Here is a 24,389-nt window from a genome sequence, read left to right on the forward strand (position 1 = left end):
TACATGAGACCTCGACGGTACTACCTCAAAGCGTCACCCCTTCTCATATCCCACACACCCGTCGCTCTAATCGCCCTCGTTTCTCTCTTCACGGCGGTCTGCTCATCCTTCATTCGATTATGATCCCGCGATCATACGTATCGGATCCTATCTTTTAGCTGATTCTTACAGGACTGGCTAATCACACTCACCTTGCTCCTGTTCCCTCAACGGGCCCGTAAGCTCCTCCAAGATCTCCTCGATATGAGCGCCAACTCCAAAGTGGTTCTGATCATACTCCGTGAGTACCGCGCCCGGGATCCTCTGGGCGAGATACCTAATTTGATTGATGGGTGCATTGGCGTCCTTTGATCCATGCCAGATCCTGAGGCCGACGCTCTCCTTGATCCCTCCAAAGTCGATGCCCCAGTCGGACGAGAGCAACCTCGCCTCGTGTACCGCCCCATCGGCCCCTTGTCTGAACGCCTCCAGAATGGTACGCGTGACCATCTCCCTCGCCTTTCCGATCCGCTCCCTTTCCTCCGCGTCCGACTCCCCTTTGTTTGCCTTCTTCCACTGATCCAGCATCCAGGACTCCGCCCGCCTCTGGACAGCGTGGCTTTGAAGCAGTCGCTTGATTCCGCCGACCAGAAAGCCAAGGACCCAGCTCGTCACCGCCGGCGCGCGATAGACCGCCGAGGAGAAGAGGTAGGGTATCCACATCACGTGGCGCTGTAAGTCTGCGGCATTGATGGTGTCGTCTGAGGGAATGGAGGTGTTGACAGAAGGGGATTGGCGAGAGTCGATCCAGGGACCGCCGGATGCTACGATTCCCGCCGAGACCAAGCGGTCCGTGGGTAGACTGGCGGCGCAGGCGACAGCGAAAGGTCCGCCGCCTGAGAAGCCTGCGACGGCGAAGCGAGGGAGGGATAGGTGATCGGCGAGGGCCAGTACAGTATTGGGGTAGTCGACGATACGGGGAAGTTCCATCTGACTCTGAGGGTTTTGAGCGGTCTGTATGGTATATCAGCTGGTAGCAGCGGTGACACAGGAACCACTACATACCGGTACGGACCGTAGGGCAGAGAGTCCAAAGCCTGGTCGATCGGGGCAGATCAACCTGATGCCTTTCTTCTCCGCGACCTTGGCCATTGCGCCAAATTCGAAGCGCGACGACGGGAAGCCATGAAATGCGAATAGAGGTAGTCCGTCTGACGGCCCGTACTCCGCCCACGCGACTTGGTGACCGGTTGGGAGGAGGAGAGTTTGGTGCTCGCGCTCGATATGGGCTGACGGCGGTGATGACATAGGGCGGAGTATGACGGCGGACTGCCGGCTTCGGGGAGCGCGGACATGTCGACCGACTATTCTTAGGATCATGTCGGCTGAGATGTGCTGCGATCAAGGTTGGCGGTGCTTTGGGAAGACAGTGCAGAAGCGGAGAGAAGCGGAGCGGAGGCAGTTTGAGTTTACACCGCATTCCTCATGCCGTCACTCTCACTCCTGTTACCCGTAGGCTCCGCCGTTGCCCCACATCATGTATCAACGCTCGTCCTGTCTACCCAGCCGAGTAGAAGTCGCTACATGACAGAACGGTAGCCGGCGTAGCGGTACGGCACCCCATTAAAGAGCTATTCAGTGTCTGACAATCAGTGTTCGATATGCAGCTCAGTTACTCGGCCGCCACTCTCCGCCATCGGCGCTTCGGTAGCATCTAGCGGTCTGGGCGTATCTCTTCTCCTTTGAGGTACAAATCCTCGACCAAAATCCTTGCGAGGGAGGAAGGCGGTGAGACTACATACATGTATGGTCTTACTCGTAGCTGTCTCGCCGTGACGGACAGCCTTAAGACAGACGCATCGGTGACGTCACCGGCAACCTAAGCGATCTGGAACCTGAGATCTGCACCAGGTGTGTGATTTTCGCTTGCTTTTCTCCGCGTCCAGCAAGCTATCCAGCTCCAGCCAGCACCGCATACGGAGAGGTGAGAGTGTAAGGATTCTCAGGGAGGACAATGTCCACTGATAGCCTCTTGTGCCGAAGTGACGCGTCGGGGTCAGATTGTACCGGCGGCCGGGCGCTTTTTAGGCTGTCTCGGGAGATATCGACCCTTTGGGCGGTGCAACACTCGTCAGTACCGTCAGTAACTACCGTCAGTGACCCGCTTGTACTATTTTCATCGGAGTTTTGACCAGCAGTACAAGGGTAACATCTATAAGAGCTGGTCTGTCAGGACCTCTTCTCCCACTCTACTCACTTGATTTCACATCCAGCCTCATCATCACTTTCAACTCAACACCCAAACCCTCATCTCCACCATGAAGTTCTCCGCCCTCACCCTTCCCCTCGCCGCCTTATCAGCACTCACTCCAGCCCTCGCCCGGATCGCCAACTTCTCCTTCCCCTCCACGGCCTACCTCGGCGAGAACCTGCTCGTCAACGTGACGACCGAAATATACGTGCAGCAGTGGTCTGACCTCAATGTCATGTTCGGGTTCCAGAGCAAGGCGTATCGGTGTGGGACATGTGTGGGTCAAGGGGAGTGGTATGAGAATCTCTAGTACGTATCGTAGCCCTCTGAGGTCGCATGTTGAAAGTGCAGCGCTGTGCTGACTATCAGTGGGAACTCAGACTACACGGGTACGAACGGGACTGAGCTCGCTAGTTACACCATCAGCGTCCCGGTCGCGCCGTACCTCAACACCAGCCTCGAGTATGTGCTCGTCGCTGCTGTCCCCTACATTGCCGGCGTAAGTCTAGAAGCTTTTGCTCGTAGCTGGGTGTCTGTGTTTCTGAGCTGATCAATAAGGCCTCCGGCACTACTGGTATCAGGTACTTCAACCAGACCATCACCCTCACTCCCAACTCGAACGATGGTGGAGCCGTGGAGGAGGATGACTCGGCATGAACCAGACCGCCGCGGACGTACCTCTGAGAGACTATTTCGCGACTCTTCGGTAGGCTCTCAGCGGCTAGCTGTCATCTGCAAATCAAGTGCTCCGACCTCCTGTAGCCATACCTCACAATGCATTGGACACCCTACACTCTCTCCACTTTGGACATCTACGGTATCGGCGATCTTAAACTCGCCTCAGAGGGAGACCTGTACAGATCAGCGTGCCTCGAAGACTCTCCTTCTCCCAGTACCTTACCATTTGTACTCAAAGGGAGCTATGCCCGGCGTTCCCAGCTTGTATTTCTTCTACTGCAGAGGCTGTGGTAGCAACAGCCTCGCCCGACTGATTGCATCATTGACGCGTTGCGTCATGGATGAGGCTGCAAGGCGGACCGGTCCTGGGCTGATGACTTCCATATTACATGGCGTGAGTGACCGTTTCCCAGCGACCTGGGGCATGTTTTGTCCAGATGCGGCAAGACTCTACTCAATTCATGATGGAGTGTATACACAGATCGTAAGGGGTAGATAGATCAGAGGAGCTCAGACAACTCGAGCTCATGAGTCACGCCTCACGCGCCAAGGCCGCCAATCAGCTCTTTGACAGCGTTCTGTCTCTCTTCGGTGTCACACAGAATCAAACAAGATGGAACACCGGTGCTTCATGCTGTCAGCAAAATCTCTAGACGTGAGGCACAAACACCCACTTGGTCCTTGCGCAAGGACAGGGAAGGCGTGACGCCAGGTCCAAGAGCTTGGTCCTGAATTCGCTTCGCTGCCCGTCCGCGGATCAGTCGTCCTCGCCAGCTTTCGTGGAATTGCCGTTGTAATTCTGGACGTGGTAGAGAATCGGGACCCTCGGCTTCCAAAAGTCAGGCTTAGAGTAGCCCTCGCGAGCCTCCCACTCTACAATCGCCGACGAGATCTTCCCTCTGCTGCCCTCCGAGGCCAGTTCCCGCAGGAACTGGAGCGATGAGAGCCGCGCATCAAGCATGCCGCGGTTATCAGGATTGTTGGTGGAAGCGGACATCGTATGTGATGGGTATGTAAGAATCAAGATTCAGGCAGGTGGCGAGAGTGGAGGTACAGATCAAGAACGGGGGGGATCCACCTCCCTCTGATATGGGCGAGCGGAATCCGAAAGTCAGGTGATGAGAGGATGTCTGTCTCACTATCCTTTGGTGCTTCGAGTCGTATCGGCGTTATGGTCTTGTGGCATATCCACAGGGTTCTAGGATGTTCTGGATCGTGTGTATTTTGAGGTGTCGGGGCGGGGCCTGTCGTAAGGTCTGATCAGTGGCTGAGAGTCTCACTCCTTGGGTACGCGGTTGGCGAGATAAGCATGAGTATATCAGTGGACCATGGTACGCTGTAGGAGAGCAGGATCAGCGTACCATTTCTATACAACAGATCGTTTCCAGGTACCGACCCCGACCCTACCGTCTCTTCCTGAACCATTCCAGATGTAACAGATGCCCCCTCACTTTCCTCAGATAAAGCGCATAGCTCCCCGTGCCCGCAGCGACAGCAATCCAGCTGACCAGCGCCGTCCACTTGAACTCGCGCGGGGTGGCCGCAGCAAGGGTCAAGGCGTACTTGAGGAGATTGAACGAGTTTTGGAGCGAGATCTGGAGAGCGGTCAGGCGATTCCGGTTCGGATGGTCCGCAAGGGACTGCTGCAGTTCTTTGAGCTAGAGTGTGAGCTATGCCCGGCGACCATGGATGGGTGGTGAGAGAGGAACTCACCTGGCATAGATCAAAGCTCCACAGTCCGACCCGACTCGCCGCTATCCCCCCAAACAAAAGTACCTCGTTCCAGACAGCCCCCTTCGTTCCGTACGCGCCCGTCCCGTAAAAGAACGCCAGGACGGTCGGGGCGAGGCAGGCGAGCTCGAACGAGATGGACCAGGCGCCGGCGCGTTCGAGGCCGATCAGACGCTCGAGGTGGGGCATGAGGAATGTGCCGAGGAGGCCGGTGAGGACGCAGATGCCCTGCGCGTTTCAGCTTTTCTGTTACCGTCGCTAAGCATAGGAACGTCCTGAGTAGCTGTGGATGATTGGGAGCGATTGACTCACGCGCATGATGGCGATAAAGGTGTCGTCGTACCCTCTTGCAGCTTTGATATACGCAATAAATGTCCCGTCTGTTGATATCAGCTCAGTGTCCAGGGTTTCTAGAAGAAGATGAGCGGACGAACCATATGATAGGGTTGTGAGGTAGATCGCGGCGATAGCGACCGAGCCTGTATCCAGTCAGCTCGTGCTTTGTGGCATGAGGCGAGCGAGAGAAAGCTGCATAAGTAAGTGATTGATGACTTACTGCAGAAGATGGGTAATTGCACAAACTCCGCCCAGTCGTTCTTCTCCCTCTTTGCCCAGCCTATCACTCCTCCCAGTCCCGCCCGCGATGAAGCCCTCGATCCGCTGCTTCGCGGCCCGTCTTGTTGTTCGTGGACAGTTTGTGATTCCGCTAGGACGGGGAAACGCGTATAGACGACCTGTATCCAGAGGTACTCGACCACGCCTGTGACTGCGACCCAGGCGAGGAGGGCGCAAGTCGTGCGGAAGTAGCCGATCGTCGCAGTGAGAACTGATACGAAGAGCTACTAATGTAAGCTTGTTGCGCACACAAGGTGTCGCTATCGTAAGCTTACAGGTGATACAAGCTTCGAGAGGAGATCTATCCGCCTCATGGATGTATTGAGCTTGGTCAGAGTCTCCCCTCTACCTTGCGCTATCGTCATGACCCTTCGAGGTCAGGTTCCACCCACGGGTTCGACACGGGTTGGCTAGCTCACCAGTCCCTCTCAATAGCCACCTCCAGTGTCGTATTCGCCAGGCCTAGCATCGTCGAGCAGGCAATTGTGAGCAGTAGGATAGTCCAGGTTGCCAGTACGCCGCCGATTGGTGCTTCACCATGAAAGGCAGGTTGGGCGATGGTAATAAGTGGGCCAAAGAGGACTGCGTATATCAGCTGCAGGTCCTGGCTGTACCGTTCGAGGCGGATTCGTGCAGGCGCCAACTGACCTAGGAAGAGAGCATAATTGGCAGCCTTGAAGACCTTCTCAGTCAGCTCTTACCTAGTGGCTTGCGGAGCGGGTGTGAGGGACCAGCTTACCTTCTCCGCTCCTATTGTAGCTCGTACAAGAGGCAACCTCGGATACTTGTCCACCAGACCTCCCATATATCCAGAGAACACCAGTCCCGCCAGCTGAGTAAGTAGACCGACTAGCGAGGCAGGTACGAGTGTATCCTTGAAGACCTCGATCACTGCAAAGCGCGTGAGCGTCAGTACCGTTAGAGGCATCGGCAGGCTTGTGGAGCACGTACGGAATAGGAAAGACGCAAAGTCATATGAGCCGGCCGTGAATGTACTGGTAGAATCAGCTTCTGTAGCAAAACTCAGGGAGCACAGGTAGCTCACCTCGAAGCGTGTTGGAGAAGCAGACACCGCAGAGCCCACTTATCGACGCCACCCTCAGCTTCAGACGCTGACGAAGATAGAAGACCACTATGCTCTCCTTCCGCCTCTTCCTCTCCTTCCTCTGTCCGGCTCAAGCCCGCCAATTCGACCTCCTCGGTCCCAGCGCGGTCGATCCCTTCCCATCCCTCGGACTCTTGCCCCAACTCGACGGGGATTGGGCGATACCCAGCGACACTCATTTCTCAGCGAGCTCCGGTCGACCGATTAGAACGATTACCAGTCACAACACCTCCGTCTGATCGGGACAGTATGGACGCAGGCTGAGCATCGTCCGAGAAGAGAAGCCATGTAAGATGTCAAAGTGGGGACCCACCCGGTCGGCCGAAGCGCCTGATGCAATGCCCGTGCGTCACGGAATCAAAAAGTGCCACATTCCTCAGCTCCTCGCTAGCGCGCACGTCACTCCTCCACTCAAGCTCCACAGCAGCAGCACCCCAAATTCACTCTCTCCCCCTCTCTCCAGACATCTTGTACATGCTATCCAGGTCCCTCCTCGCCAACACCACTAAACACCTCTACCGCCGCTCTTTCACTTCCACAGCTATCAATATGGGTGTTACCGTTGAGGTGAGTTCCGTCTCGATAGAGGTCTAGCACGTAAACCCTTGGCGTCGTCAAGAAGGAAACGTTCTTCCTCTTCTGTTCTTCTTCCGTCTGGGCTGGAGCTGACTCAACAGACTCTCTCCCCCGGAGACGGCAAGAACTTCCCCAAGAAGGGCGACACTGTCCAGATCCACTGTGAGCTTTTGTCGCCGAGACCGCTTCCTCGCTCCCAAGTGGACAAATAAGCTGATACACGTAGACGTCGGAACTCTCCTCGACGGATCCAAGTTCGACTCTTCCCGGGACCGCGGATCCCCCTTTGTTACCCAGATCGGTGTCGGCCGTGTCATCAAGGGCTGGGACGAGGGTGTGACTCAGTTGTCTGTGGGGCAGAAGGCTAACCTTATCTGCACGCCTGACTACGGTCAGTTGACGGCTGCTTACCGGACTCGTTTTCCACGGGTCGGAGGGGAGCATAGCTGACCGGATAGCCTACGGCGCCAGGGGCTTCCCGCCCGTCATCCCCGCCAACGCGACCCTCAAGTTTGAGGGTGAGTTCTCCCACATTGACTCGTCCTAAATTGAGGAATGGGAAGTATTGAGCTGACGTTCTAGTCGAGCTGTTGAAGATCCAGTAAACGTGTCGGACATCTTTCGAGCACGAAAAAGCAGAATAGGCATAGCATAAGCGGAGATGCATAAGAAGTGAAACGAGTGCTATCTGCAATCAAGATCTGGCAATATCGAGCGGTGTTCACGCGTTTCCGGTCAGGCAAGCAACGGTCATGTCAGCAAGATTCCTCGGGCGGCCATGTCATAGCCCAGCCGAGCGGCCTCTTGGGCTCGTGTGGGTTTGGCACTCATTTGATCTCAAAGCTTCACTCATCTACAGCATGGTCTGCTTTCGAAAATGCAAATTAGCCCATGATCCTAGATGCATCCGCAGCTTCCCTATACACCTGCTGTACCACACCCTTCGTTCTGACACCCCTTCACGACCACGCCCTAAGCCTAAGCCTCCATCCCATCCATCTCCATATCGTCCGCATCGAACGCATTGTCCGGAACCTGGTACATCCGCAGAGTGGGCTACAGGAGTCAGCTTTGCTCCTGCCCCAGCCCGACCATGACACAGAGAAAACTTACGTGGTTCGGGTCCTTGACAAGCACATACTTGCCTTCTGGCCTCGCGAGCGCCAGGTCGGCAATCGTGCGCACGATCCCCCAGCCGTTCGTGAGCGAGACGTTCATCTGGCGGGCAAAGTCGAGAGGCTTGTACGATTGGACGCCGACAATGACGTGGCGTTGGGCATCGCGGGGGTTGGCTCTGGAGATATAACTAGAATAGTCAGCAAGTGGTAGAAACATCGCAAGAAAACAGCTACTCGCCCCATCTTCATCTGCTCCGCGCCGGCCAGATAACTCTGCACCGCCCACCTCGCCAGCTTGGCCGAATTATTCTTCATCTCACCCGCCACAATCGCTCCTTTCTGTGTATCGAGGAACTTGCGCCAATCGAGCGCCTTGGCCCCCGTCGCAGTCGCCGACTTGGCCGAGTACTCATTCAGCGCCTTGATAGTCACGTGCTGGCTCTTTTTCGCGAGGTACGCATCCACCTCGGTCCTCACGACGATCGCCACCTCCTCGCCCTCCTCCTTGCTCGTCGTCAAGTCAAACTTTCTGTACTTGTACAGGCACGACGCGAGGGGCTCCGTCTCATCCTCGGCAGAGTAGAACGGGTTGGGCGCCGGCTCGTGTGCCTTGGAAGACGCCGCGATGGCCTGGCTCGAAAAGTTTTGGTTGATGTAGGTCGCTTCGAGCGAGAGGTTGGAGGGAGAGTTGATATTGTCCGGATCGTCGCTGTCGGCGGGTGGGTCCGCGGCGTTCTCGTTGACGGTGAGAAAGTCAAACGAGCCGCCGTCCCGCTTGTCGAGGAAGAGGTTGTTGCCTCGGCGCTCGAGGATGATGTCCCACGAGTTGACGGATCGGGGGGCGCACATGAGTACAGAGAGGATAGAGTCGGTAGCGAAGATCTTGGCGGCACCGCTTTCGGCGAGCTATAGCATGAGCTAACGGACTGATGGGTTGTGCGTCTGATGGCTTACCTGAGCGATGACGGGGTCGTCCGAGGTGGTGATGTTGTACCGGGTCCGACCGATAATCTCGAGGGGCTTCTCGAGACGGGTGGTGATCCGGTCGAACGTCTTCTCGTACGACTGGAGCATACCGCAGGATTTGCTGCGGAGTCAGCTACGGTTCTTTGCTGCACACGTTGGCGGAACCGCAAGCTTACAGGTCCTCGGGCTGCTCGACGTTGAGGTTGAGCTTGGCCAGGCGGCTAAACTCAATCTCATCCAGAAGCTGCCATTCCGGGCCGACAGTAACCGACGAGTCCCTCGTCCTCTGGGGCTAGACCATCAGCTACAGCCCCTCCCCAAGGGCGAAGAAGCTCCTAACTCACCTGCCTGAAATCGCCAAACCTCCCGCCTCCTCTTCCTCGCCCAGCACTAAACCCGCCCCTCCCCCTTCCCCCAGGCCCTCCCCTGCCGCCCATCGCGCCTCCCCTCGCCCCACCCCTCCCCCGCCCCCGGTTCATATTCGGCACCCCCGTCTTCTTGCCCGCCAACGCCCTCCCGGAATCCACGACGCTAAAGCTCCGCTCGTCCTCCTCGTGCACATACCCAAAGGCATTGCTCTCGCCCGCGCCGAACGCCTCGCGCCTGCGCTGTCCCTGCGGCCGGGTATTCTTGGCCGGCTGTCCGTTCGGGCCGAGGAGCTCGGACGGGTCGTGCCAGTCCGCTATGCGGGAGATCTTGTCGGATTTGGAGTAGGGCGCGTAAGGGATTCTGGGGGTCAGCGCCTAGTTGGGCAGCCGGGCAGCAGGGGAAGAGTGGGAGCTCACTCTTTGAATTGAGAGGGGAGGGTGGAGGTGGATGGACCCCACGATCCATCCTCGTTATCGTGTATAGCTGGGAGGCTAAAGTCGAGTGCCATAGCTGCTGCTGTTGTGATGATATAGGTGAGTGAGGTGAGCAAAAAGTACAAAGCGCAGAGCGAAACTTGGTGGCTGAGCCGGGACCAAAACTTGGCTCTTTCTTAAATGATCCCCCCCTTTCCTATCGCGAGAAGTGGAGGGCTCAGAAATTTGAACAGCCATCTCTCGCTCACCCACCCCTTCCTTACTATAGCTAGAATGGACACGCCCGCCCTCCCTCTTCCTCCAGCACTCGTCAAGAGAGTCCGCAGCCAGCCTGCCGTAGCAAGAGACCAGAATGCCGAAGCGGGCTCTAGCAAGCAGCCGCTCATGACGGTCGAAGAGGCAGCCGCAAAGATTGCTAGGAAAGAGCAGAAGAAGCGGAGACGAGAACAGAAGGCCCTTGCTATCGCGGCTGTAGTCCCGAATGGTGTGGAGACCACTACAGTCCCAAATGGCGAGCCGAGCGAGGCAAAAGAAGCAAGAGCTGGTAGGCGGAGGAGGGATAAGGGCAAGGCCAAAGCGGGAGATGCCGCAGGCGGAGGGGGGGAATGGCAGTGCCTGCCCCTCGCGCAGAGCCAGGTATCGAAGATACCTCCTATCTGGACCAGGGACGGACGGTGAGTTGCCTCCGTATCATCTCGCGCAGGAGCTGATTTCTAGGTTTTATGTGACCGCCGAAAACACCTCAATCCACGTCCATTCCGCTTCCCCGCCATACGCCCGGAAATCCACCCTGGCCGCCTCCGTCAAGCCCCATAAGGCACCCATCACCGCGCTCCTCCTCTCACCTCTGAGCCCCGCGCACGTCGTCTCTGCGAGCGAAGATGGCAGTGTCAAGATCTGGGACCTCGAATCGGGGGACGTCGTCCAGACGATCCATGTCATCGAGGGCAAGGTACTGCAGATGTGTATCGGACAGGTAGCGGGCAGGTGGGAGGTGTTTGTGACTGTGTGTCTTGCGCGTGCAGGGAAGAAGTGTGAGCTAAGTCCCACGTTGGACATTCGCGTCGGCCGAAGCTGACATTCAGCCGCCTCTTATCGCATCTTCCGATTCCCATACCCCACCTCGTCATCCTCCACACCCCAAGCCCTAATATTCAACAAGCTCGGCGCGGCCCCCACCGCCCTCTTCATCTCCCCTTCTTCCCTCTACCTCGTCGCCCTCGCCGCCAACAAGGCCTACACCTTCCTCCTCCCCCTCCCCGGCTCCTCCCCATCTCCCGACTGGAAAGCCCAGCTCGTCAAATTTGTAACTGATCAGCCGCTCACATGCGGCACTTTCGCCCCGCTCGACAAGCTCAAACCCAAGGCCGAAGACTGGTTCGCTACAGGCGACGAAAAGGGTGTTATCCGTCTCTGGCACGGTCTGGGCCAGGCGTTCCGGTTACTCGGGGCGTCAGGACAATCCAAGGACGGCGCGGAGGTGGAGAAACGACTCCCGACCACGTCGTTGCATTGGCATGCGCACGCGGTGGCTGCGCTCGCGTTCACGCCGAGCGGAAGCCAGTTGCTTTCGGTCGGTGAGGAGAGCGTGCTGGTGCAGTGGCATCTGGCGTCAGGGAAGAGGGAGTATATTCCGAGATTGGGTGGGAAGCCGATTCTGAGCTTGGCGATCAAGCAGGCGGCGGTAAAGGGACAGGAAGAGGAGTGGTGGATGGCTTTTGCGGATGGTGCGGTGCAGAAGGTCGGAGCGGGGAGTGGTCGGATTGAGGGTGTAGGACAAGGAGTCAAGATTGGTAAGTCTCCTTGCCTTCCTCCTCGTTCCAGTTTCTTTGCTGATTCCCAGACCCTCTACGCCAGACCGACGCCACTACGCCCTACCCCCTCACTCTCCACCCGAGCACCTCGGCCCTCGTCCTCCCCTCTTCCAACCCCGGCACCCTACAATTCGTCAACCCCGCCCAGACGTCCCTGCTCTTCGACCTCGAAGTGGCCCCCTCTAATCGCGTATCCAGAAGAGACGATAAACACCTCGTACCCGTCGCGGTCGAGCATGTCGCTTTCTCCGACGCTGTCAAGGGACAGTGTGAGTGGATGGCCACTGTAGAGGGGAGAAAGGGGGACGAGTGGGAAGGTGGGGGCGAAGTGAGAAACCTAAAGATTTGGCGCTGGGATGGGCAGAGGTGCGTCATAATCTCCCTGAGAGTAAGGATAAGAGCTGATCAGTAGGTATCTCGTCAATACGCAGTTCCCACGTCCGCACGGTATCACCGAGATCTCGTCGCTCGCATTCTCCCCGCTCAATACCCCTACCTCGCCGGCGTTGCCTTACCTCCTCTCGACGGCGATCGATGGGACGGCGAAATTGTGGCAAGTCCGTCAGTCTAAAAAGAGCGAGCACGGTATGTCCTTTTTGTCCTTTTACTCAGCCCCGCCGTGCCCCAAACTCCTCTCCCCTTCGGATGAAATAACAACATCACATTTTACTTCTACTCGAGTTACGACGTTGAAGATCCTTGTTCTGCAATTCTGATCCACATCCTCCTCCTCAACCTTGGTAACCACACAAAGGGGATGAGCTGATCACGGATACAGGCAAAAATGCATCGAAACGACCAGCCTCATACGATCGTAAGCCATACTATTCTGCGAGTGACCCAGCAATAGCTTACCCGCAGTCTTCTGGTCATCCCGCTCAAGCTGGACATACCGCTCCCTCCCCATCCTCTCCGCGTCCTTTTCACCCGACTCCACACTCATCGCACTCGCGCATGGCGCCTCGGGCGTCCTCAGTCTCTGGGATACCGAAAGCAACGTGCTCCTCCGTGCGCTTGATGCGGGGGGCAGTCTGAAGTGCCTGAACCATGTGGTGTTTGCGGGCGAGAGTGGGCGGTGGGTCGTAGGTGCGGGACAGGGGGGTGTTGTTAGCTGGGACTTGCTGTCGTGCGAGAGTGAGTTGTCATCTGCAAGGATCGAACATCCGCAAACAGTCAGCTGATCAGCCAGAAACCACATCCGTCTCTTCCCAAAACATCACCTCTCTCCTTCCCCTCCCTCATTCCAATTCCTTCCTTACTGCCCAGACGATCTCCCATTCCACCATCATCTCCATCTACACCCCGACTTCCTCTACGCCTTTACGTAGTGTCACTGTCCCGCACGCCCTCCGAACGCTTCTGTACCTCCCTTCTTCCCGCCAGGCTCAGGCCTCCTCGGCCGCAGCTGGGTCCCATCTCAATTTTGCGGCCCTCACCCTCACCGGCGACTTGCTGCGTCTGGGCGACGATACTTCCTCCGCACCTATCTCGTCTACACTCGCGCTCGCGCCTGAAGAGGACGACAAGGGCAAGGGGAAGCTGTCGATCTGGCAAGAGATGTTTGGGGAACAGGCGTTCCTTGCTCCAACGTCGACTTCAGCCACAGAAGCCGGACCGTCGACACTCCCCCTGCCCGATCGCAAAGCCCAAGCAACGGGCCGGAAGGGCGCAGTGGCGGTATATGACGGACCGAGCCATACGCTTCCTCCAGCCCATCTACTGTTTGACGGGTTCATGCAGGCCATCCTGGACGCTGGGTCGTACGCTGCCCAGGCGGTGGCTGGGGAGGGCGATGGGGGAGGAGAGGGAGGGGACAAGGTGTTGTATGAGATGGAAGAGGAGGCGGGGGCTGGTGGTTTGGAGGGGAGGGTGCAGGAGAGGGAGGTGGGTGTGGATGAAGTGAAGGAGTTGGAGGTGTTTTTTTCGGGGCTGTTGGCGGAGAAGAGTAAGGGGAAGGGGAGGGCGGTAGTGAACGGGGCCAATGGTCATCCGGAGGAGGAGGAGGAGGAAGAGGAGATGGAAGTGGAAGTGGAAGAACCCGAGGAGAGACCGGCAGTTGTGTCCAAGGTGAATGGAAGTACGCCGAGGAAGGTCAATGGTGCGGCTAGGATGACGGAGGAAGAGGAAGATAGGGTGGTTTCACATGCGGAACAAGGGGCGTCGGGGAAGAAGGGGAAGAAGAGGCGGGCACCGAAGGATCTGGACTGAGTTGTAGCGTGAGCGTAAGCTGATCAGAGGGGATCTGAGGGGTGGATGTATCTGCCTGCTTGCTTGACCAATGCTCGTCGCGGCCGCATAAACTACTGACCGGCTGGACCTGGCATGGACTCTGTCAGTACGTGCAGCACGCTTACATAGGCCAGAGCTACCCCTCAGGCCTCGGGTCGATGTGGGTGGGTCTCATCGGTCCCGCATGCTGGACCATTACGTTCGATTAGGAGATTAGACTTAGTTAGGACTACCCGTGTTTTACTGATTAGGAAATTTACTAATGAATCAGTGAACTCTGAAACGCATTCCGTAAATAGAGTTGGGCCGAGATCTGATCAGCGTCAGCAGGTGGGACGAGGAACGCTCCACCTTCAACTTGCGTGTTGGCCGATCCTCCTCCCCCCTCCTTCCCTCTCCTTCCTCATTCAAGCCCTCGTCTTCTGACCCTCACACTCTCAGCGTCCACCTTACTCGCCTATACATCAAACACATCCGCTATCGACCCAGAATGACAGCCATCACCACCTCCCAACGCGGCAGTATCTCCGACTCGCCCCCCAAACCCAAATCCTCGTCCAAGCGCGGATCCGCATCCTCCGCCACCCCCGCTGCGAATTATGCGTCCACGCTCACGCCGCAGCAATTGGAAAGTATAAGCGATGCGGAGGTGTTTGATCAGGATGGGAAGAAGTATACGTGGGGGGAGTTGACGGGTGGGAAGCGGGTCGTGGTGGTGTTTATTAGGCATTTCTGTGAGTGATTCTGGGCGTGATCGGGGGACAATGAGAAAGGGGGAGAGGGGTAAGAGATAAGCGCGAAGAGCTGATCGATAGGGTGTATCAATTGTAAAGAGTATCTACGACTCCTGGCGGCTCAGATCCCACCTTCAAGTCTTCCAGAGGGGACATCTCGTACGTCTCGTCGTGAACGGATCTGCACCTCCATTGGATGACCGCTGCACTGCATCGCTGACACCCCTTCAGTCATCGCGATAGGCTGCGGCCAATACAAACCCCTCAAGACCTACATCCCCACCCTCACCCCCAACTCCGCATCTCCCTATCCTTACCCAGTATACGCCCACCCTTCTCTGGCCCTGCACAAAGGACTCGGCTTTATGACGTCCCTTGACCGGAGCAAGGCGGGCGAGGAGAAGGCGTACGAGGCTGCGCTGGGGGGGATCGTGAAACGGACGTTTGCGGCGATTAAGGAGGTGCATATTGGGGAGGCGGGGCAGACGGGGCCATTAGCCCAGAATGGGGGCGAGGTGGTTATGGAGGCTGGTGAGTGTCGATCATTTGGTCCGGTGGGAACGGGTGAGGTCCACGAGGGTCGGAGCGGGGGCGTCTTGATCCCGTGCTGTACAGAAGCTGACGACGTAGACGGCTCGTGCTCCTTCCTCCACCGCATGAAGCATACAGTGGACCATACCGAGCTGGACACGCTCGCTGCTCAGATCGGAGCGAGGCATATACCTGGACAGAGCATGAGCGACGCTATGGTGTGTCCTGCTTGATCGTCCAAGGGAGGCGTGGTAGGGGGCCCACCAGAAAGAGCCACGATAAGCAGGGAAGGGGGAAGATCTACATACTGTTTCCACGTATAATGCTGCGTATATCATTATAAAGCTAGAAGAAGCTGGGGGACGTCATGGCAGGTGTCACGACGGGGCATGTCACTGAATCGCTGGCACTGCCACTACCGTGGGTCGGCCGTGATTAAGCTCGGCACCGCCTCGGCGTCGGGTCCGAGCTTATCGTGCTGCGCGATTGAGCCCCACTGTCACCCATATACTTTCTCTCTCAAGGCCGAAGTATCTTCTCGATGTCTTCTACACAATCATCTCGCCCGTCCCATGCCGCAGAGACCGCGCAACTCACCCCGGACCAGCTAGACGTCCTCTACTCCGCTGAGGTATTCGACGAAGATGGTCAAAGTCACCAGCTCGACAGGATCACGCAAGGCAAGCGGGTCCTACTCGTCTTCATCAGACACTTCTGTGAGCTCTTACATGTCGCACTAGTAGAAGCCAAGCGAGAGAGTCCCCTGCTGGAAAGGCTGATATGAAAGGGTGCCCGTCTTGCCGGGCGTACATCAAGCATCTGAGCAATTGCATCCCACCAGAGAGCCTGCCACCTGGGACTTGTAGTAAGTCCCATCGCCTTGTCTTCGCCATTTTTCATCACAAAGACCCTAAGAGGACTCGCTCATGACTAGTCATCATTATCGCCAATGGCCAATACCAGCCCATCTCAGCCTATCGTCAAGCCACGCACACCCCTTATGCGATATACGCCCATCCCTCGCTGGTCATCCACAAAGCCCTAGACTTCCGTGCGCCCATCTCGATCATACCCCACCCGCTCGAAGGGAGCAAAGCGTACGAAGCTGGTGTGGGCGGGCGATGGCGCATGTTTTGGACGGCGGTGACGGAGGGGTTGATGGTTGCTCCTTTGCATCTGACGAAGGTGGGGCCGCCGGGGCAGCATGGTGGGGAAGTGGTGTTGGAGGCTGGTAAGTCTCTCCTGTATGGCGGGATGTGGCCGAAGCAACGAGAGACAGACGTACGGTCCGGGGGCCGTCTGAGGAAGGGAAGCTGGAGCTGATGAGATAGACGGCACCTGCTCGTTCATCCACAGAATGGAGCATGGAGGGGACCATACCGATCTGGAAGAGCTCTCGGATATCATCGACGCTAGCTATATCCCGATGGAGATGGATGATGAGGGAGTGGAGAGGGAAGGAGGGAAGGGGGAGGAGTGGGGGAACTTGCCAGTGATGCTGGGCGGGCTCGTGCTGGGTCTGGCGGTCGGGCTGTACTGGAATAGCGTGTAGCGCGATCGGGGGTTCGAGAGAAGCTCGGCGTAGACTGTACTATAGCTGTAGATACCTGTGATGAGAGCCTCCCTTGCCAACAGGAGTTGAGAAGGATGAAACTTGAGCTTGAGATCGGCTAGCTTGAGATGAGGAATGCTGCGCCAAAATGCACCAAGACGCGCTCGCGCTCGGCCAGTCTCCAGCTCATCGTCTGTCTCTCTACATCAACCTTCCTCTGACTTCATCTTCTTGGTGGACCCACGTACACATCCCCGTTCTGCAGGATGGACCCCCGCACATCCGCCCCTCAGATTCCCCTACACCTCACAGCGCTCGCCATCCTCTCACCGGCCAACGCGCCGTTGTACGTCCGGAGCTTTACAGGCGAGCAGGATGAGTTGAGGCATTATCACCTCGCGCATGCCGCGGTGGATGTGATCGAGGAGCGGAGTGAGTCTTAACTCTACATACAGGCTCGACGCGAGAGCTGGACCGAGCGCAAGGGAAGGGACGGGGAAGAGGGGAAGAGGGCTGATACGGTAGTCGTCATGGCTAGCACGCCAACCAAACCTGCCGATTCATACCTCGGTCTCCTGTTCTGCATGGAGGATATGGCATTGTGAGCTTCTTCTTGATCGTTGCCGTCTACAGGGCGGACCGAAAGACCTTCTGTGCAGCTGACAAGGCAGCTACGGCTTTCAAACGGCCTCTAAAATTAGGATGGTCCTCTCGGTCGCGCTCGTCGACGCCATGATCAAGGATGCTGATATCGTCGCGGTACGTATTTTACCTATATCATCACCGGCTCCATGACTGTTACGGCCTCACACCTACTAGCCCTGGCCGCCCAAGTCAGTTCCGTAGTATGGCTGACGCTCTAGATTTTCCGCGCAGTACACCACCTCCTCCTTCAAGCCATACACAACCCCTTCCTGTCCCTCCCACCCTCCTTCCACGCCAAGCACGCCGTATCGAGCAATACCGAGACTGAACATCAGCAGCGAGGGCAGAATGTACTGGGTGGGAAGATGTTCGGGACGGATCCGGACGATATACGGCCCGAGTGGCTCAAGGGGAGTGGGGCGTTCGAGAGGGGGATAAGTAAGATTGGGGGGATGTTGAATGGGGGGAGGTAGGCCGGTTAGGCCGGTCACGAGTTGTTGGACACAGGGCTGGGGGGAATAGTGAACGCGAGCGGTGTGAGTCGTTCGGGGTGATGGGATTTATCGAAGGGGCTGGCCTGATATTGCAGTGGGGCGCTGGACCACTGTCCTTCGAAAACGAAGTCCGTCAAAGCCTCGCTATCTGCGCAGTGCTGAGCTGTACACACCTCCTTCATATTTTTACCCCGGTCGAAGACTACTCGGCCGACCCCCTCCTCCCACTCAGCCGAGAAAACGTCCCCCAGCCCGCCGAAGCAGCCCTCACAGGTCGCTCGGCCGGCCGGGGATACCGACCAATACCCAAATTCGCCCTTCGTTGACACAGCGATCCCCAGATCAGTGGGCGCAGTGACAGATACGGGGCGGACATTTCCTTGTGATGTGATATGCATTCGTTTACTTTTGCTATGATATTGCGATGTAGATGTGGCCTCACATGCTGGATCTAAGCCAAGATAGGACCTCGTCCCGGATCGCAGAAGTTCCTGAGGCTTCCTCGGCGCCCTCTAGGCTGGCGTAGCGCTTCCCGACGAGAGAGGCGGCCAGGGCATCGAGCGAGGCTTGGGTTTCGGGTGGGGCGGAGTCGACACGCAGGTTCATTGACTGAATGAGAGCATGCCGTGCGGACAGATGCACCGACTGCTTGATCAGCCTACGCCCTATACTAAGGCTAAGACGGCTAGGACACTCACTACTCTTCCAAAGCTCAACTCTCCTTCAAACCGATTCTCAAATTCAGGCGTCTGCCCAAATGTCCATTCCCACGATTTGAGCTCTTCGACGCCTTTCCATATCTTCTCCTTTCCAGGATGCATCCCCTCTGTCTCCGCTTCAGTCACAGCTTTGATTTCCATAGATCCTTTGCGGCCGTCAGCGCCAGCGTAGACCTTGGCGAATTCGGCTTGGATGGCTGAGGTGAATTCTTGATGTGTGAGGGGCTCAGAGCGGGAGGAGGGGAGGTAGGTGTTTAGGGTGCTGACGGGGGATCGGACGGAGGTGACTGATTTGCCTTGAATATTGGGCTGTCCAGGTCAGTCTTGAGGTTAAAGCTTCTGCGGAGTCGAAGAGGGACGGGGGGATGAACACGGTCTTCCGCGAGTGAGATACCTACAGAGCTGGACCGAAGCGATTTACCCAAGTCGGCGAGTGATGAGCTGATGAGCATCGTTCCGTGATGATATGCTCGATGCTGGATGATCTTATAAGCTGAACCAGATACCTAGTGGATCAGCTGACGGGTCATTTCACAGCAAGACATATAGCTTGACGCGGTGGAAGACGCACCTTGAGGTCTTTCGAGCCGTCCCGGATAATCACGTCGTTCCGCTCATTGACCGTACATTCTTTTATCTCTAGTCTTTCCCGGATGGCCCGAGAGACGAGCTCGGCACCGTGTGCGCGAGTAAAGAGAAGACGGGGGAGCATAATGGAGAAGTTGGTGTTGCCCATATCCTGCCAAGTCAGCTGAGCTGCAACGGGGACAGCGGACTTGAGGAAGTATGGGCGTACGTGAAAGACTGTCCCTCCGCCTGATCTACGGCGGACGAGTGGGATGCCCCATTCTGCGAGCTGACGAGGTGTCGTCTCTTGCCATGGATTCTGCAGGCGTCAGCTTGAAGCGAAGCGGCCGGCCCCAGTCAGAGAGAGGAAGCGGACCTGGTTTCGCCCTATGACTACGCAGGGGCGATTGCGGTACACGAACAGCACGGGCTGATCACGCGGAGTATTGCGAAGAAGCCTACATCGTCAGTACCTCGCTCAAGCTCCACTCGTCTTTCAAGACGCACCAGTCTTCGTAGGAAAGGTTGAACCACGGGTCGTGCGATTCCGAAATATACGCTACTGGCTGCTATGTTCAGCTCTTCACCAGGACAAGACAGTTCCGCTGAGACTACGACTGACAGCTGATAGCTCGATATTCTCCGCAGCTAGGGTCTGCGGCTGGGCAGCCTTTACTTCTTCCCTTCGAGCGGATGTGCTCAGGGTCCGCGCGACTTTTCTGGAAGGCAGAGGAGCCCGGAGACCCGAAGTGGAGGCTGCGGAGATGGCTGCAGCGTACCGGGACGAGCATGGCTGAGATAGCAGCAGCGCTGTCACAGACTTTCGCATCCTGCGTCAGGTCGGTCCCGATAGAACGACGAAGTCAAGTCACAAAGGCAAAGGCAAAAGCAAGAGCAAAAAGTTCGGGAAGCTGTTCGTGTCTAGCTCAGAGCTCAGATATCAAGTCTGCGATTCATGCCTTCCTAGATGACCGACGAATACGCTACATGATCTGAAGCAGCGCGCTTCCCCCTCCGCTGTAGAGCTATACATCCACCTGGCGAGTCCCATAGCCTGACGGAAGGTGTGCTAGAGGTGCATGATCGCTGCACGAGTTGGCTGGTGGACCCGGTGCTTACGGCATCTCTTTGGCTTGACGCGCGTGGTTGCTTTTTACGCGTCGAGGAGTCAGTCCGATCATCTCTCAACTATACATCTATCACTTCCTTCTCCATCTGCACCATCACCTACATCAATAAGATCTACAGCTCGGCGACATCGAGCAGAGATGAGCAGTAGAGGTCTGAACCGACGGGGTCACCTCTCGTCGAAAGTGCCCAATGTGAAGCTCCGGCCGTCGAGCTCGGCCTTGCCCAGTAAGGTACACGAGGCGGAGCCGCGCAATGCGATGGACCAGGAGCTGCAACGGCGTGCATGGGAGGCCGGTGATGGTAAGTCTCTGAAAGTGCCGCTTGTCAGGCATCGCAAATGGGAATCAGGATGGGTGGAAGGGTCATCGCTAATTGTAAACAGACGAGGACGTCTCGTCGGCCGCTCTGCGCTCCACTCGGAAGCCTTGGGAAAGGGTCATAATCACATTCACAGGTGTCGACGACAAGGTGAGGTGATAAGCCTCAAGACGACGATCCGAGTATTAGCTGATCCAACGCAGCCCCACCTGACTGAGCTCGCTAGGAACCTTGGCGCAACCATCACCCCGGCCCTGACGAAGGAGACTACTCACGTCGTTGCCAACCAGTTTGGCTCAGCGAAGTACCTCGTAAGCTCATACGATAGATGGAAGCTGGATGACAGCTGATGTTCAGTACGCGGTAGAACACAGAATACCGGTCATGCGCCCCGAGTGGATTTCAGAGACGCATGCTACGTGGAAAGACGCTGGAGAGGTGGATATGATCAGCGTGAGTTGACTAGCAGACTATACTTTAGATGCAGCAAGCTGACATGGCAGAGTATGGAGGGTCGGAAGCTGCTACCGTTCACAGGCTTGACGATCTCCATTTCTGGGGTAGAGCCTAGTACGTCTCACTATCGGCCCTTATGATCCAGCTGACACCTTTAGTGGATCGCCGAAAGCAGGTCATCGCCCAGATCACCCTCAACGGCGGCACATACGCAAAAGACCTCGACAAGACCTCCACCCACCTCGTCACCGTCCAACCCACCAACATACGCAAACCATCAGAGAAAGTCAAATGGGCGGTTGGGCAATTGAAGGAACGCGAGTCCCGTCAGCGAGCTGGCAAGTCGGTCGATGATGAGGACATGAAGATTGTGTATGAGGACTGGATTTGGGATTGCGTGGGGTATGAGGGGAGATGGAAGGAGGACTGGTATGATGCGCAGAAAGTCCGGAGGACATCGAGGACGAAGTATGGTGAGTAGAACCTTCCAGCGCATGCAGGGTTGCGAGCTGACTGGCTAGACGAGGTGATGAGCGGAGAAGCCAAGCAGCGGATGCTCCAAGCGTTCGCTCGCATCGACGCAGTCATCCAGGAAGAACCGGCCGTCCTTAAAAAGCGGAAACGAGACAACATGGACCATCTCGTTGGCGATATCATCTCTACTTCGACTGGCTCGTCCTCGAAGCCGGTCAGAGCGTCAAATCAGCTCAAGTTCGCTCCGACCGGGATGGACTTCGATACGGAAGACGCCGAGGGTACTGTCGTGGCCGAGCCAAGTCGTCGACCCATTCTCGATCCAACAGACCGCCCGGGTCCCATGCGCAAAACCTCCATCCTCCACTCATCCCGTACCGGCTCATTTGCCACTCCCTCCGCCGGACCCTCCAAGCTCTCCCGCGAGGTCTTTGCCGAAAGTCCCAGCTCAGCGAGTCTACCAGCCACCCTGCCTCCTTCACGCTCAGGCGGACCGTCGCGGTTGGGGCGGACACGTCTCTTTGCCGGGATCGGCAAGTTTGTTCTGCATATCGAGGAAGATGTTGCTATTATGCAGCGCGAGATGGCGCGGCATAGCGCCACGGTTGTGTCCATGGAGGATTGGAAGAACGGCGAGAAGGTAGACTACGTTATTGTACGACTGTAAGTGCCTGCTCTGGCTACGTGCTGGGATGTTACTGATGAACAGATACTCCCTCAGCCCGCCGGACCTTTCTTTTATTCCCGAGGATGAGCGCCCACAGGTCGTGACTGAATGCTGGGTCGAGGCGTGCGCCTCCGCACAACGCATCATCCCCCTCGACTCGCATGTCTGCTTTACGCCCCTAAAGGGAGACTTTCCTATACCTGGGCTTGGGGAAACGGACGTGCACGTCGCGGGTTTCAGCGGCCCTGATCGGGTGTATCTCAAGAGGCTGGCGAGGGTAGTCGGTACGTGTCTTCCACTTGGCTCGATGAGGATCAGAGGAGCTGATAGCGAGCAGGCCTCAACGTGTCGGATAAGCTAGGCCGACACACCACACACCTCATCTCCCCAGAGCCATCCGGTCAGAAATACGAAAAGGCGACGGACTGGGGCGTACCGGTCGTACACGACAACTGGCTGCTCGCGATGGTGCGGACGTCGGCTCTGCACGATTACGAGCCGTACCGTCTTGTTGCCGGGCAGCCTGTTCCGGTATCAGAGAGGGAGACATTGGAGTGGTTGTTTGTCAAAGAGACAAGTGCGTCGACGGCGGTCAATCGCGCAGCCAGAGAAGGGACGGAGGGGGATGTCACGAAGGAGACCAGCCCTGTAGCCGGCGGAGGGGATTTCGAGATGGGCTCGTCCGCGCCTGTTGAGCCTCCCAGATCATCTCGCCTAGAAGTGAACGACATGCTCGAGACTCCAGCGGCGGTTGCTGATTCGCCCAACCCTTCGGCCTTCCGAAAGCTGAAGCTCACACCCACCCATGTCGACCCCATACCCTCCACCACATCCGATCGAGCCTCCGTATCCATCGGATCCACCTCGTTCCCCCTTTCCCCTCCCAACCAAGACACCGAGCGGCTCCTCAACCAAGCCACCACCCTCGCCAAGCCCGCCCGGCGGCTTCGATCGGATCCGGAACCGGTCTCACAGAGCAAGCGCAAAGTCCACGCGGAGAGCGTCGAGTCCAAGCTGTCGCGCAATGCCTCGGCTCCTCCCGCTCCCGACCAGCCCGCCTCTATCCCCACCGCGGACCTCACCCGCACTACATCCCTCACGGCGAAACAAGGCCTCGGCCGGCCAGAGATGAGCGAGATGCTCAAGCTCCTCGCTCAGCCCTCCGACACTTCTTCATCATCCTCCGCTACGCCTACCTCTCGCTCTACCAAGCCCCTCCGCCGCGCTCGCCCATCCGGAGCCAGCGGGGCCTCATCTCGCCTCCGCACGTCCATGGCGTACTCGCCCGCGGCTGAGCGGGACGTTTCAGAAGTAGGGGATACGACGACAGATACCAACTTCCGTTTCTCCCATTCCCCACCCCCGCAACAGTTTCAGCTGCCTGATGGAGGGTATGATGAGAGCGTGAGGATCAACTACGTAGATCCGGTGGCGGATAGGGAGAAGAGAAAGTTGTTGGAGTCGATACGGAAAGGGGCGGCCGCTGCGGAGAAGGCGAGAACTGCGGAGATGAGTGGGAGAGGAGGGGAGGAGGGGGTGCCGGATAAGGAGAAGGTCAAGAAGAGGCGGAAATGAGCGGGGTACGCGGGGTGATCGAGTACTGTGAGAAGAGGGGTGCCGTTGAGGGGTGAGCTGTAGCTGACGCGATCTGACGCGAATTTGTGGCATGCCATGTCTTGCTACGACACCTTCCGAGCTGATCAGACATCCTTGTCCCACTCTGCTACCACTGACAATCCCTCCGGACTGTTACAGGATATCGCATCTATCATCGAACCTCCATCCTCCATTCCGCCACATCCAGCAGAGACCCGGCCGAAACTGGATTATAGCGCATCACGTACAGGCTATTTATAGCAGCGCACTCTAATCAGATAACCCTAAAAGCTTCCGGACCATCCTATCCCCCTTCACAATTTCGCTATTGCCGCCTACGCCTCCTCGCTCTCGACATTAGCGCAGCGGCTTTGCACAGATATGGCGGGTATTGGGCTCGGGTAATCGGGTCCGGAGGCGTGGTGTTATCTGATTAGCGGGCGAGTGGATCTGGGATCTGGCCGGAGCGGGGATGTCTAGCTGTGAGTCTCTCTACTAGCGAGGGAGCAGGCTTCTGTTGTATCGGCCGATAGCTGAGATACTAACAGATTTGCGCTCCACCTGGAAGGTGGCGGGCATATAAGATGAAGGGTAGAGACGCGGTGATGGGAAGGCTTCGCCCTCGACTGACATCAATCAT

General features: G+C 57.2%; 11 protein-coding genes across 11 annotated transcripts; 7 read left to right on the forward strand and 4 right to left on the reverse strand.

The window, feature by feature from the left end:
* Positions 1-109: 109 nt before the first annotated feature.
* On the reverse strand, positions 110-1,359 carry MKK02DRAFT_32003 (Alpha/Beta hydrolase protein; the record flags this gene model as incomplete). The annotated part of the gene is made up of 3 exons (XM_053088423.1): positions 110-147; positions 192-993; positions 1,045-1,359. The coding sequence occupies 3 exons, from the start codon at positions 1,357-1,359 to the stop codon at positions 110-112; spliced, it is 1,155 nt and encodes a 384-aa protein (XP_052948371.1).
* Positions 1,360-2,297: 938 nt separating this feature from the next.
* Positions 2,298-2,887, forward strand: MKK02DRAFT_42993 (uncharacterized protein; the record flags this gene model as incomplete). Its single annotated transcript, XM_053092231.1, has 3 exons — positions 2,298-2,539; positions 2,600-2,729; positions 2,789-2,887. The coding sequence occupies 3 exons, from the start codon at positions 2,298-2,300 to the stop codon at positions 2,885-2,887; spliced, it is 471 nt and encodes a 156-aa protein (XP_052948372.1).
* Positions 2,888-4,311: 1,424 nt separating this feature from the next.
* On the reverse strand, positions 4,312-6,538 carry MKK02DRAFT_42994 (Ferroporti-1; the record flags this gene model as incomplete). Its single annotated transcript, XM_053092232.1, has 11 exons — positions 4,312-4,566; positions 4,622-4,867; positions 4,952-5,019; positions 5,074-5,118; positions 5,196-5,478; positions 5,530-5,623; positions 5,674-5,836; positions 5,903-5,936; positions 5,994-6,145; positions 6,206-6,249; positions 6,300-6,538. The coding sequence occupies 11 exons, from the start codon at positions 6,536-6,538 to the stop codon at positions 4,312-4,314; spliced, it is 1,623 nt and encodes a 540-aa protein (XP_052948373.1).
* Positions 6,539-6,908: 370 nt separating this feature from the next.
* Positions 6,909-7,540, forward strand: MKK02DRAFT_42995 (FK506-binding protein 1; the record flags this gene model as incomplete). The annotated part of the gene is made up of 5 exons (XM_053092233.1): positions 6,909-6,926; positions 7,037-7,097; positions 7,162-7,326; positions 7,394-7,453; positions 7,518-7,540. 5 exons carry the CDS (start codon positions 6,909-6,911, stop codon positions 7,538-7,540), a joined length of 327 nt encoding a protein of 108 aa, XP_052948374.1.
* A 373-nt stretch (positions 7,541-7,913) lies between these two features.
* MKK02DRAFT_36258 (eukaryotic translation initiation factor 3 subunit D) lies at positions 7,914-9,896 on the reverse strand (the record flags this gene model as incomplete). Its single annotated transcript, XM_053089386.1, has 7 exons — positions 7,914-7,991; positions 8,049-8,241; positions 8,292-8,959; positions 9,008-9,140; positions 9,196-9,311; positions 9,364-9,748; positions 9,805-9,896. The coding sequence occupies 7 exons, from the start codon at positions 9,894-9,896 to the stop codon at positions 7,914-7,916; spliced, it is 1,665 nt and encodes a 554-aa protein (XP_052948375.1).
* Positions 9,897-10,095: 199 nt separating this feature from the next.
* Positions 10,096-13,844, forward strand: MKK02DRAFT_36259 (WD40-repeat-containing domain protein; the record flags this gene model as incomplete). Its single annotated transcript, XM_053089387.1, has 8 exons — positions 10,096-10,496; positions 10,540-10,856; positions 10,908-11,615; positions 11,666-12,002; positions 12,049-12,221; positions 12,415-12,450; positions 12,498-12,770; positions 12,826-13,844. 8 exons carry the CDS (start codon positions 10,096-10,098, stop codon positions 13,842-13,844), a joined length of 3,264 nt encoding a protein of 1,087 aa, XP_052948376.1.
* Positions 13,845-14,355: 511 nt separating this feature from the next.
* On the forward strand, positions 14,356-15,363 carry MKK02DRAFT_42998 (uncharacterized protein; the record flags this gene model as incomplete). Its single annotated transcript, XM_053092234.1, has 4 exons — positions 14,356-14,599; positions 14,681-14,758; positions 14,831-15,130; positions 15,230-15,363. The coding sequence occupies 4 exons, from the start codon at positions 14,356-14,358 to the stop codon at positions 15,361-15,363; spliced, it is 756 nt and encodes a 251-aa protein (XP_052948377.1).
* Positions 15,364-15,671: 308 nt separating this feature from the next.
* Positions 15,672-16,682, forward strand: MKK02DRAFT_42999 (uncharacterized protein; the record flags this gene model as incomplete). The annotated part of the gene is made up of 4 exons (XM_053092235.1): positions 15,672-15,846; positions 15,918-15,995; positions 16,065-16,361; positions 16,462-16,682. The coding sequence occupies 4 exons, from the start codon at positions 15,672-15,674 to the stop codon at positions 16,680-16,682; spliced, it is 771 nt and encodes a 256-aa protein (XP_052948378.1).
* A 266-nt stretch (positions 16,683-16,948) lies between these two features.
* On the forward strand, positions 16,949-17,800 carry MKK02DRAFT_22173 (Sedlin, N-terminal conserved region-domain-containing protein; the record flags this gene model as incomplete). Its single annotated transcript, XM_053086531.1, has 4 exons — positions 16,949-17,114; positions 17,208-17,283; positions 17,354-17,441; positions 17,546-17,800. The coding sequence occupies 4 exons, from the start codon at positions 16,949-16,951 to the stop codon at positions 17,798-17,800; spliced, it is 585 nt and encodes a 194-aa protein (XP_052948379.1).
* Positions 17,801-18,259: 459 nt separating this feature from the next.
* MKK02DRAFT_23094 (uncharacterized protein) lies at positions 18,260-19,936 on the reverse strand (the record flags this gene model as incomplete). Its single annotated transcript, XM_053086669.1, has 8 exons — positions 18,260-18,466; positions 18,520-18,849; positions 18,939-19,046; positions 19,145-19,279; positions 19,337-19,426; positions 19,484-19,565; positions 19,615-19,673; positions 19,730-19,936. 8 exons carry the CDS (start codon positions 19,934-19,936, stop codon positions 18,260-18,262), a joined length of 1,218 nt encoding a protein of 405 aa, XP_052948380.1.
* Positions 19,937-20,375: 439 nt separating this feature from the next.
* On the forward strand, positions 20,376-23,728 carry MKK02DRAFT_43002 (uncharacterized protein; the record flags this gene model as incomplete). Its single annotated transcript, XM_053092236.1, has 9 exons — positions 20,376-20,538; positions 20,621-20,706; positions 20,760-20,867; positions 20,914-21,009; positions 21,060-21,126; positions 21,171-21,485; positions 21,534-22,149; positions 22,196-22,437; positions 22,491-23,728. 9 exons carry the CDS (start codon positions 20,376-20,378, stop codon positions 23,726-23,728), a joined length of 2,931 nt encoding a protein of 976 aa, XP_052948381.1.
* Between the last annotated feature and the right edge of the window lie 661 nt (positions 23,729-24,389).

The sequence above is a fragment of the Dioszegia hungarica genome (assembly GCF_025882075.1).
Source record: "Dioszegia hungarica strain PDD-24b-2 chromosome Unknown MKK02contig_6, whole genome shotgun sequence".
Taxonomy (NCBI): Eukaryota; Fungi; Basidiomycota; class Tremellomycetes; order Tremellales; family Bulleribasidiaceae; genus Dioszegia; species Dioszegia hungarica.